The 12,578-nt window shown below is 33.9% G+C and overlaps 2 protein-coding genes across 2 annotated transcripts; one reads left to right on the top strand and one right to left on the bottom strand.

Moving 5' to 3' along the window:
- Positions 1-1,780: 1,780 nt before the first annotated feature.
- Positions 1,781-6,807, bottom strand: LOC132554407 (actin-related protein 2/3 complex subunit 5-A-like). The gene is made up of 4 exons (XM_060218722.1): positions 6,634-6,807; positions 4,919-4,991; positions 4,050-4,226; positions 1,781-2,876 (listed from the first exon to the last, which is right to left on the bottom strand). The coding sequence occupies exons 1-4, from the start codon at positions 6,771-6,773 to the stop codon at positions 2,814-2,816; spliced, it is 453 nt and encodes a 150-aa protein (XP_060074705.1). The 5' UTR covers positions 6,774-6,807; the 3' UTR covers positions 1,781-2,813.
- A 222-nt stretch (positions 6,808-7,029) lies between these two features.
- LOC132554415 (large ribosomal subunit protein uL29-like) lies at positions 7,030-11,892 on the top strand. Its single transcript, XM_060218734.1, has 4 exons — positions 7,030-7,060; positions 7,511-7,585; positions 9,969-10,030; positions 11,624-11,892. Exons 1-4 carry the CDS (start codon positions 7,058-7,060, stop codon positions 11,853-11,855), a joined length of 372 nt encoding a protein of 123 aa, XP_060074717.1. The 5' UTR covers positions 7,030-7,057; the 3' UTR covers positions 11,856-11,892.
- Positions 11,893-12,578: the final 686 nt, after the last annotated feature.

The following is a 12,578-nucleotide window of genomic DNA, read 5'->3' as shown; positions in this document are numbered from 1 at the left end:
CTTGAGGATAAATGGTGAGATTATCAATGTTTTTTATAAAGTCATTTACATGGTAATACCTTTATCATAACACGTTTTGTAAAATATCCTATCATTCCCTACCATCAGATTTTTATTAAACCATAATGGTGTTTTCAAGACATGTTTTCCTACATATACCTTACCACATCTGTGAGATTCAGTTTTGTCCAAGTTTGAAGTACATCTTCCCAAAACTTTTTATCACATCTAAGTAAACAAACTTTGATGTAATCACTTCAACAGTTAGACAACATGTGTAAATTAACATAAGATTTCAAAATTACTTGCCATTAACCTGATGATGTATTAATCTCATCCATCCCAGTCTTCAAGATTCAATGAAAGATCTCACATTCACCATTTTAAATTCCCCTTCACAATAATCTTAATTTTAATAAATTTCTTATCAAATTTAAATTTCGGACCTCATGTAGGTTTACACTAAATTCTATTCCTAAAAGAATAAATCTACTATTTTCCCATTGCAAGTTTACCTCTGGCAGAAATGTGTTTTCACTAAATATTTCACTTCCTATTCAAACCACCTGTGTTTTGTCTATATTAAGTTTTTTAACCAGAAATATTTGCAAAAGTATTTAATTCTTTGATCATCAAAGATATCTCAGAAATTCCCCAGACTAGCAGGTTGAGATGGATTGGCCATGTAGAACACAGTGAATGAAGGATATCAAAGATCCGTACCCTAAATGTCACTTGTAATCGGGCCTTGGGTAGACCAAAACTGACCAGGGATGGCCTAGTGAAACGAGATTGTACATCCCGAGGCATAGGTGACACTAATCCACCGCATCGCCAAACACGGAGAGGGAGACTTCATTCTCGACTGGACAGCCAGACCTCACCCTTGGGTAAGGATTAATGAAACGCCTGGATAATCTAAAAACTGGTTAATGATGATGATAGATTCCATAAGTGACTTCTTTTCCATCTAAAATCAGAGATGTATTGTCTGTGTACCGAGTGATTAAAATTTGAATGCTGTTTACACCTATACGCTTAATATTTTTGTTATATCTTATCCTAGTACCTAACATTTCTACACACACAATAAATATAAATGGTGCGACTGGGTCGCCTTGACGACAACCTCTTTTTATAAGTAGAAAACAAGACAAATTCCCTCCCTGAGTAATTGTAGAACTAACCTAAGTGTGGAACAATTTAACCCAGTAGAACCAATATTAAAATACTTTAAGACTTCAGTAATAAATTTCCATGAGACAAGAGTCAAAAGCCTGTTCAAAATCTAGCATTAGTAACATACTCGGAATGTTCTATCTCCAACATACTGCATATCATAAACTAATCTTTTATATTGTATTTTCCCTTATGTATTGGCCCGAAATAAATCCTGTTTGATCCCGACTTGTTAACTTATCTAAAACTTGTTTTATTCTCCTTGCTATTGACCTGAAAGCTATCTTATACACAAAATTCAATAATGATATGGGTGGCCAGTTCTTAAGTACCATCTTGGTTTATCGCCTGGCAATCTTTGAGAAGCTATTTATTATTAAGTTAAAAATATTACCCAATATTAGCTGTTGTAAATATTTGTATAATTGGTGTAAACTTTGATAATCTTCCTTTACAATATAACATCATTAAAATGTTTGCATCTTGTAATGTTCTCAAATGCATCAACACCACACTTAACTCTGTGGGATTTCAGTGTAAATATGCAATTGATTTAATACTGTTGAAACTGTGATCAAACAAAATGACAATAACATCAGACTAGTATTAAATTTAATATTTTATTACATATTTGTATATCTTCATACATTAGTTACACAATATATAGCTAAGACTTGTACACATTTCTCTTCAAATAGTTATCATACTTTCCAGAATACAGATTGTCTTGTAAACAACCTGTTCTATACAAGTGAAAACTTTTTATATCAGAATGGTACTAGTATAAATCAGCTTTATCACAAGAGAAAGAAAACATAAAATACTTCATTGGTTGATTAATGATAGTACTGGTAATAAAATTCTGTTAGGTTGTTACCTCAGTATTAACATGTCAGAAAAAAAGTCCAAAATGCACTCTGTAGTAGCTGCTTTTTTCAGCTTTCTGATGATATACCTCAGAGCTTGACGTATAAAACAACAGCACACTTCATGAATTCCCACACTCCTCCTTACAAAAAGAAATTTTTGACTTGATAACTTCAAAATATCATCAACCAGTGACTGATGATGCGAAAATATGTACAACTTATATACTGAGCACTCATTCAACATATACAATTCCTTAATTTGTAACAGCTTTCAATTAAAACATTTCTTTCCTGCTTTCTAGAATTTGATAAATGATAACATCCCTTGAAGCGACATACAGATGATTACGCATAAGTTTCCCTTGGAATGAATCAATTATGATAATCTATTTGGGCAGGGATTATGGTAATACTAATGTAAATCAGAAGAAACGGTACAGTATAAATATGAAAAGCCTCTCTCGCTTACTGCGATGATGACTTGTATCCAGCAGCTCTGACAAACGATAACTAATTTTCAGAGAATTTTACGATATGACAATTGATATTTGCCTACATCCATGTACTCATTAAGCTGTCAGTCCCAACTATGCTACATATCACCAATAGCACTGCCGGTCTCGCATAATGCAGCAGAAGTGGGCACTACACAGTATAACGGCAATAAACAGCATCATCATGGTTAAATCTTACAGCTACGAAAGTCTTGGAATTTTTACTGAATTGCACCAGATGTTTTTTTTTTTTTATCCAATTTACATATCATCACAGGCGTTTCTTGTCTGTAAGTACTCGTATAATACTACCTTGCCCAGCTCTGGCAAAAACCTGGAATTCAGAAAGAATAAGTCTTTTAATAGAAGTTAACAAAATATTTAGTGTGTTTAAATAATCAAGCCATAAATGAATACATGTAATGGTTTTTTTCCTTCGGCAAAAGAAATTGTTTGTGTAAGACCAGTAATGTTACTGTTCATCACTTGATTTTCTACAACGATATCCAAATTATATAAACACTTGCGCTACAGACAAGATGATATGAATATTGGTTAGAGTATAATCCCTTACCTTACCAAAAGTTCAGAATTTCTTTACTTCATTATTGGGCATATTCTTCTACTCAAAAATCAAGTAATTACATGAAGGGATAGCTAATGAATGCTATAATTTTCCACCTATGAACTTTGTAAAAACTACCTCTTAAAGCTGTCATTTTACAGTCTCAGTTTCAAATTTCAGAAATAATTACTCAAATTATGAAATAAATTACTACAACATGAAGCAACAGATATAACAATATATTCTTTATTTGTCTGATGTCCGCTGACTGTAGATTTGTTGGTAACCCATTCTATGTCTATGATTATATCTTTCACACTATTAACCTGATCTTGGCAGTTCATCAGCAGTTTGACAAATTCATTACAGATATATGTATACATGTGTTATCATAACAAGGATTCTAAGGCTTGTTTGGGTATCACATTGGCCTAAGTATAGAAATGTAAGGGATACGAGACAACAGACAATATCACACGAGATGTGTGTATGGCTGCATTTCTTACTTAAGAACAACAGTTTGATAATATCACTATGAAGTGCAAATATTTGCCTGATTTATAATCAATTCCCTGTGAATAGCTTGGGTCATTTTGAAGCAGAGTTTTGGTGGAGATTCCTTATGGTAGCTGGTGGCTACTTCACCGAACTTACGCAAGAGATCTGTTGCATGTCATCCATAGTAATTAGAGCCATGACGACAGAAACCAGTCCATTTCTCAGCTTCCTGAGAAACCTACGGTTAGGGAGTGTTGAGACACCCTCCTAGATACAGACCATTGTCATCTAGCATAAACATGGCCACTCACCAGAGTTAAGAAATGTTGTAAACCTCCACATTTGTTGGAGTTCTAAAATGAAACTCCATTGTTTAGCTAGGCCATCTTTATATTCCTGTCAAATACAATGTAAATATTAACAGTAACATACACTTGTACTTACTTTATCATGCCAGCCAAGAAGGGTAGCACTACTATTATCTGTGGGGAATTCAAATCCTTTGTAAATATATTTCATAAGAATATCAATAGATTTTGAGTCCAATGCCTTCACACAGCCTTCGATCTCATTATTCTTGAATGATTGCAACACTCGCACCACAAGATTTGTTGTCTTGTCCTGGAAAAAAAAAGCAAAAAAATTGTAGATGTTCCATGAAAAAATGTTACTTTGATTCTGTATGTATATTGTCAAGTTGCAAAGAAATGTCTGTAAGAGAATAGGTCAGATCTGCTCTCAGTTTGCACCTCTCCAATAATGTAGAGTATCTAGATTCAAGAGTCTCCTAGATATTATATATATATATATTCAGTCCTTAACAATGTTCATTTCATAATGGTACCTGTAGTATATTTATTATGCCTATTCTGGTAAAGGGACTTTATGATTAAATCCCTTCATTAAAACTTGGTGTTCCTACAAGGTGGAGAGATCCTCCTATGTATTCTTATCTTTCTATATCCTAAACTTAAAACACTATGCATATGCTATACTTTACCATCAACATTGGACTCTAACTAGACTTTTCAGAGGCGATTTCTAAGTCTATATCTGACATGATTTTTCCTTTGACTCCAATGATCCTCAATGCATGTAATGCAAATAAAAACCATAAAGATGCCTTGTATGTCTTGGCTGGATTTGCATAGATTTTTATAGAAATTACACATATTAAAGACAGTGAATCCAAGATAGTTTTGAAAATTTCATGAGTTGGATTACTTAAACATAAAGCTGGTTTTCAGATGGTGAGTCTTGTTAGAGTCTGGGACTGGAATACATGTCCCAAATCTTAGTTTCCATACAATTACCTTCAGTGCCTGGTTTTTACACCCAATTGGAGGGTTTTTTAGTGCTGCCACCAATGCCTCTCTCTGCTTGGATGTAATCAACATTAAGGGAAATAATTGGAAATATAAACAAGACTATTGTATCAACATATAATTACTAATGTAACTACACTTCTGATTTCTATATTTACTACATGTATATAATATACTCTACTGGTTCAAAATTGATGGACTTAAGGAAACTCAATTTTTTCTATGGAAACCTCAGTTAGGATCACTACAACCTTTTCATGTGACACAAAATCCACACATCGCCCTCTTGATTTAAATATAATGAAATATACTATTGAGTTCATAACATCAAATTATGTAACCAATTATTCTCCAGATTGGATCTTAATGTACATTTTCATATCAGTCTGTAGTTCATCATCTCCCGACATAACATAAAAAAAGAGTACCAATGGGTCTGCAGCGCTTACATGGTATCTATATACCAGCCGAACATTATGCCTCTAGGCTTTATAGTTCATGAGAAGAAGTTGTTGAAAGGTTTTAACAAAGTTGACCCCTGTGACCTTGAATATAAGTCAATCCCATTTCTTTTCACAAACTTTGTCGAGCTTCATCCTGGGAACATACCAACAAAATATCAAAACATTTGGTCCATTGGTTATTAAGAAAAAGTTGTTTAAAGGAAAAAGTTGATGCCGGACGCTGCCTCAAAGCATGCATAAGCTCACTTTGGCTTTCGGGCCAGGCGAGCTATAAACCTGAAAATACATCAGAATAATTCAGATTACCCAAACCAGGGCTGTATACAGTTGTGTCTTTGGTGCAAAGACTTAGAGAAAAGTTGGAGAAATGTCTAGTTTGAACAGTCCTCGGTTCAAATCCCAGTCTGGCTGTGCATATTCCCTTCCTATTGTGGCAGGGTGTATATTTCATGCCTATTGTTAGGTTTAGGTGAATGCTTGACAAATAGATAGCTGAACCTGAGTAGTAAATAATTATGTCTTCAGGACGAACACTGAGTGAAAAGAGGGATGAATGTGACGGAATTGGACCAGGTTGATCACCAGCTAGCAGGAAGTTCAATTGGTAGAGCAACTGTCTACAGTTCAGAAGATCTTAGATTTAAACCCTGGTCTGACCTTGCCCTTTCATAAAGGAATTTGTCAAAAAAAAAACTTGAGAATTATTTATTTGCAGTAGCTTTACAAAGAAATATTAGCAGTCTCCTATATCCCCTTTACATTCCATTACACAAACTTGTCTGAATAATGAGATGATATTTATCTTTCTAGTAGAGAGAATGCCTGCGTTGGGAGTTCCAATGCATTCTCTCCAACCAAAGAAATTTACCATCCTGTTTATTACAACGGTGAAAAAAAAACCTATAGTTTAGAATTACATGAACTTCACTGAAGGCTGAAGATTGCAAAGCAAATCTCAGAAAACGAACCGAACACTACACGAACAGGCCGGGGAAAACCAAAAATGTGTGTAGAATTCGCAAAATAGCCTATATATATTATATACGGTATGGATTTGTAACTAAAAATAGCCGAAATCACTTTAATCTTTGCTTTTTTACTTTTTGTCCTAGACCCATACTAAGTTTGGCAACAATAAATAGGCATTATGTTCAGGAGTGCATGTCTCTTTCATAGGCAATCACAAGGAAGTGATACGAAACAGTTGTGATTGTCAGAATATATCTTCAGAAAGGATATTGAGCGAGTAATGCGTTAATTTCTCCTTCATTGGGACCAATTTCAGCTTCCTGATCTTCATCTTCATCTATGTATTGATCTTCGTCGAACTGGTCGACATTCACTTTTCTGAATTTACTAGCACCGGTGTTTTTCGACATTTTTCTGCTCTTTCGTCTCGCTCTGGATGGCTACCCCACACCCCGGAAATGAAATAAACTTCCGGCTCTTACCATAGAAGAAAGTGTCCGTAAAAATGCAATCAAAACTTTAAGTTGTTAATATGGCAATTATTGTGGACTTATTAATCAAAGTAATTAAGTAACTCTGTTTCCACGAAGTCAGAAAATTTTAATTTTCAGCATGGCATATTCCTACCGGATGTCGATATAGATTGAGGTAAACTTCACTTCCGTCCTTTTCTATACACATTACATTTGCCACCATGGTATGAAAATTTCGCCACTATTAATCTTCAAACATCCTGAGTTCTAATTCTTCTTTGACATTTTTTTCATTGAAGTTGAATAAAGTATTACATCCTTATTCGTACAATCAACTCATTTACCTCCATTATTTCTCGCTTTTCTTTAAATTGATTTTGAAAGTATCGGAATAATATTTTTCGTCTGCTGAAGTCGATATCTAACGAGTATCTAAATGTAAGGTGTTTACAAACTACCCGTTAAAAAAAAGAGAAAAAAATGCCATCCTAGAATAAGGTAAAAGATGCATTAAACCGTCCGTTAATCTGTTCTGTGATTGCAGATGTGTAAACTGACGACGCATGATAACCAGAAATGATCTGATCAGAATGAAGATAAACTTTTTTTCTCTTGAAAGACGCTGCTACTTATACAGCATGTTGTCATAATCCTACTATTGTTTAATATTTTAGGCAAAGGTTAAGGCGAAGGAACTCCGGGGTAAGAAGAAGGAAGATTTGATGAAACAGCTCGATGAGCTAAAAAACGTGAGTATGAATAAACTAATGATTAACGTCGATGGGGAGTAAATCACTTGATAATACTTGTTACTGACTTCAACATTATTATACATTAAATAATGGACTGAAAGTGCGATGCATTGAATTAAATTTGTATTTAAAAAGATATACCAAAACAAATGAAAAAAATATTGTCATTTAATCAGAACTACAAAGTATTTATTTTGGAAAACAAAATAACCTTATTCCCAGTAATGAATTGGACTGCCGGTGCAATACTTTCGGACTGATTGCAGTTGACAAGTGTTGTGGGGTTGGGGTATTTACTGAAATGGTGGAAATCAAGACTTAAATCGGCTGTGTTTGAAGGGAATGGTCCTGGCATTACCTTCTTAATTGGTTTATATGTCAAAATCATGTCATTTCCTCAAGTGGATTTATTTACTCTAATGGAGAAAAACGGGGCTTGAACTGGTTGAATTTAAAGAGAATGAACCTAGCATTGCCTTATTTAGTGACCTGGTGGGTTTGTATGTGAAAAAATTATATTTATTTTTACAAGAAGTATTCTAATTTTCAAAAATTTGCAATTCACAATCCGACTTTTGCTAATGTTGATGTACGGAAATGGAGAGAAACTGGGCTTAAATCAATTATATTTCAGAGAATGGACCTGTCATTGCCGTCTTTGGCGATCGGTTGGTTCATATATCAAATAATGTAACTTTAGCGAAATGGGAGGTAATGGACATGAAATCAATATTTTAATAAGAGAATGGACCCAATATATAGCATTCTTTTATTTTCATTTGGATGAAATATTTTGAGGTTATTTGACTTAAAAGTATTTTCAATTGCTATTCAAAATATGTTGTCTTAGTAACCTAGCATTTGGTTATACTAAAATGATAAGCTGGAAAATGGAAATCCTATAAAAGTTTAATAATAAATAAAAATGAGACATTCTTCCACATGGGTACCAATCATAATTGTTATTTTGCTAATGGCTGGCTTGATGTTGATGACAGAAGTCCAAAAGCCATTGAACTTTTCCAGTTCTTGGCTGCCAGACTGTTTCTCTTGCCGACAGCTTTGTTCATTGATATTTCGACAAGTCAGCTTGTAGGAAATTAAACATAGTGTGCAGTCAAATAAGAAACTATTAATGACTTAAAGACTCGACCAGGCCAAAAAGTCGAAGTACAAGGAACTTGATATTGTTGTTGCTAATCAACCGAGACGGACATTCACAGATCTCGGAGAGCGATACATTGATAAACTGATAAGTAACCTTGACGACAGGTTTATAGACAACCATAACATCTTAATTTTTGTACACTGTACATGTGTGGAAAAATTGAAGACTTGCAATCACTCGGATTTAGAAGAGTCTACTGTAGTAAATGTACTTAATGAAAGACCAACATTGATAACAGCTGTTTAAATGTATCAGAAAAACTTGCTAAGTTATCAGTTTTGTTTTGAACTTGAAGATCAATGAATAAAACAAAATGATTGAAACTGAAATTAATTATTTATTAGCAAAAACAAGTTAAATATGTGGACTCCGATTTTTCTTTCATGGACTCGCAAATTGTTTGGCTAGCAGTCCCTCGGACCCGCAGTTTTAAAATAGGAGGTAAATCCCTGTGTATAAAAAATTAAAAGAATTTTTGAAAAAGAAGGAAGGGACAAAACTCTTCTCAACTTAAATAACTTGTGCAGTAAATAATTGAGAATATCATGCCAACCTAAATTTAAACATACAAGAAATGTAGGAATGCTAGTGATAATCGTTTGCTATATTTTTGAGTTCTTTCTTACCATGGTGAGCGTATTTATTTATGATACAAAAATATAACTTTATTTTTGTGTGACAAATTTTTTTTTTACTTTTGACATTGATATTTTTTGACAAAACACTTGATTGAAAGGAAAAATGATCTATTGTCAACAAAATTTGTACACGACAGTCTTGTGTAAGCTGCTTTGAATAGTTGCTAATTTGAAAATAAAAGGCATAGTTTTAAACAGTGAATATGCATTTTCTAAAGCAAAACATTTAAGAGCCAACATTGCAAAGAGCAAACTTAAAAGTGATAATGCAACTCAGATTCATAAAGAAGATGGACGTCTCTCAGACTGAAGCATGTCCTAAGTAAACTCTCTATAATCTCACAAACGAACACTTTGGTTTCTATTAATTGAATATTTGAGCAAGCAAAGGTTAAGCAAGTGTTCATTAGAACAAACTTGATGCTGAACCTACTTTGCATTATTTTCTGTAGAGGATTTGATCTCCCATGATCCTTTGTACTGCTCTTACTTCTGAAGAAAACACTGAACTAGTTAGGAACTGCTATGACTACATAAAACATTTTTCTAAGTGTAATTTATGAATTCTTTATAGGAGCTTGCTACCCTGAGGGTTGCCAAGGTGACTGGTGGAGCTGCATCAAAGCTATCTAAAATGTAAGTACTGTAAGTTACATTAACCCAAGAATATGATAATTTCACATATTTGAAACGAAAATTGGAAAAAGAACCTTTCTTGCTGATATCCATGGCAGTAGCCAGCTTGAGTGCTTTATATGACCAAATGGTATTCCCAAAAGTGTTCAAGCATATGGTCTTGTACGTATCCTCTTGTGCATAAGCAATAACATTTTAACATCTGGCTTCAAATGTAGGATGTGATCATCATGACAACAGAAATAAGTGATGTAAACTAGTATCAGATAATCTATGAAGATTTTAAACACTGGATCGATAGGACTGATATTTCTGTTGATCATGATGATTGTTTTACCATCTGAACAAGTGTTTGGTTGAAATTTTTATGCAGTGATATAGTGAAATAGTAAATGTAGAAGACATTATAATCAGGCATTAAAACAAACCGCAAGACAACATTGAAATAAAGTTTGGCCTAAATATCAATTCCATTACATTTATGAAATACTGAGGAAGAGAGCATGTTCATTATCAGGCAGGCCCCACTTGTATAAAACATCTCAACTTGAGATTTCCTCAAGTCGAGATTTTCCTCAGCTAATATCTCCTTGAAAATATCTTGTATGAAAATTCCTCAAGGTATTTCAGGACATCCTAGCCGATGCATTCCTCCTGTTTGTTGAGAAAATTTTATACAAGCCGTTTTTGAGGAGATATCAGCTGAGGAAATCTCAAGTTGAGATGTTTTATACAAGTGGGGCCTGCTCTGTTTTTTTCTAAGCATTTGAACACGTCAGATATGTGGTGGTTGTCAATAATGATTTGTGCTTTATATGACCAAATGGTATTCCCAAAAGTGTTCAAGCATACTGTCTTGTACGTATCCTCTTGTGCATAAGCAGTAACATTTTAACATCTGGCATCAAATGTAGGATGTGATCATCATGACAACAGAAATAAGTGATGTAAACTAGTATCAGATAATCTATGAAGATTTTAAACACTGGATCGATAGGACTGATATTTCTGTTGATCATGATGATTGTTTTACCATCTGAACAAGTGTTTGGTTGAAATTTTTATGCAGTGATATAGTGAAATAGTAAATGTAGAACACATTATAATCAAGCATTAAAACAAACTGCAAGACAACATTGAAATAAACTTTGGCCTAAATATCAATTCCATTACATTTATGAAATACTGAGGAAGAGAGCATGTTCATTATCAGACAGGCCCCACTTGTATAAAACATCTCAACTTGAGATTTCTCCTTGAAAATATCTTGTATGAAAATTCCTCAAGGAATTTCAGGACATCCTAGCCGATGCATTCCTCATGTTCGTTGAGAAAATTTTATACAAGCCGTTTTAGAGGAGATATCAGCTGAGGAAAATCTCGATTTGAGGAAATCTCAAGTTGAGATGTTTTCTACAAGTGGGGCCTGCTCTTTTTTTCTAAGCATTTGAACACATCAGGTATGTGGTGGTTGTCAATAGTGACTAATTTGACATTAAGTGGTCAGAGAAAATGAGGTAGAGAGGGCAAAATGCCTTGTACTTGTAATTTGCATTGTTTTAATGAGTTTCTTTGTACTCTTAATTCTTTCAGTCATATTGTCCGCAAGTCTATTGCCCGTGTGTTGACCGTCATCCATCAAACACAAAAAGAAAACTTGAGGAAATATTACAGGACAAAGCGGTACAAGCCCAAGGATCTTCGCCAAAAGAAGACACGTGCTATTCGTCGTAAGCTCACCGCTTCTGAACTTGCTTTGAAGACAAGAAAGCAGATCAGGAAGAACAGTCTTTATCCCATGAGAAAATATGCCGTAAAAGAATAAATGTCATTTTCAAATAAACCATTGGGGTAAAAAAATGTCTTATGTCTTATGTCTTATTTACCCATTTGATAAGGATACAGAGTGATTGGAAGTGAAATATAGCTATTTTAAGCATGTTTGAACAAGATGAAAATGTTTAAATACCAAAACATCAAAGCTGTATCTCGCATGTTGGGGAAGTCATGATTTTGATGGAAAACAAAATCATAATGATAAGAGGTATATCACAGAGATGTGACAAATAAAAAAATCCCAAATTTTGCACTAATGGATGTGATGCAAGTTATGGCAGGAATTAACATTGGATTCAACAGTAATCTTGTCTTAGTGCTTTTGGTGTGGAAAAGTGTCTTGGTGAAATATAACAGCTGTATCTTTATGCTGGTTTTATATTAAGATTTGATTACACCAAAGTAGGTGGACAGTAATTGATTGGGCAAAATTTTTTTTTTTTCTTTTTTACACCTTTTTTTTAATAAAATATATACCTTATTGATAAGCAGTTATATCGCGTATCGCGTAACAATTTTCTGAAAAGTAGTCATTGATGACAAATCCTAAGGACTTGTCATTACAGAAGAGGTAAAGGTATTACTGGAGTTAACACTACAACAGATGCAGTATTATTCCTTGAGTTAAAACTACAACAGATGCAGTATTATTCCTTGAGTTAACACTACAACAGATGCAGTATTATTCCTTGAGTTAACGCTACAGCAAAGG

The sequence above is a fragment of the Ylistrum balloti genome, unplaced genomic scaffold (assembly GCF_031769215.1).
Source record: "Ylistrum balloti isolate Yb309-2 unplaced genomic scaffold, AGI_CSIRO_Ybal_v1 Utg370402, whole genome shotgun sequence".
NCBI classification, from domain to species: Eukaryota; Metazoa; Mollusca; class Bivalvia; order Pectinida; family Pectinidae; genus Ylistrum; species Ylistrum balloti.
The sequence above is the reverse complement of the archived record's forward strand: the minus strand, read 5'-3'. Positions and strand labels throughout refer to the sequence as shown.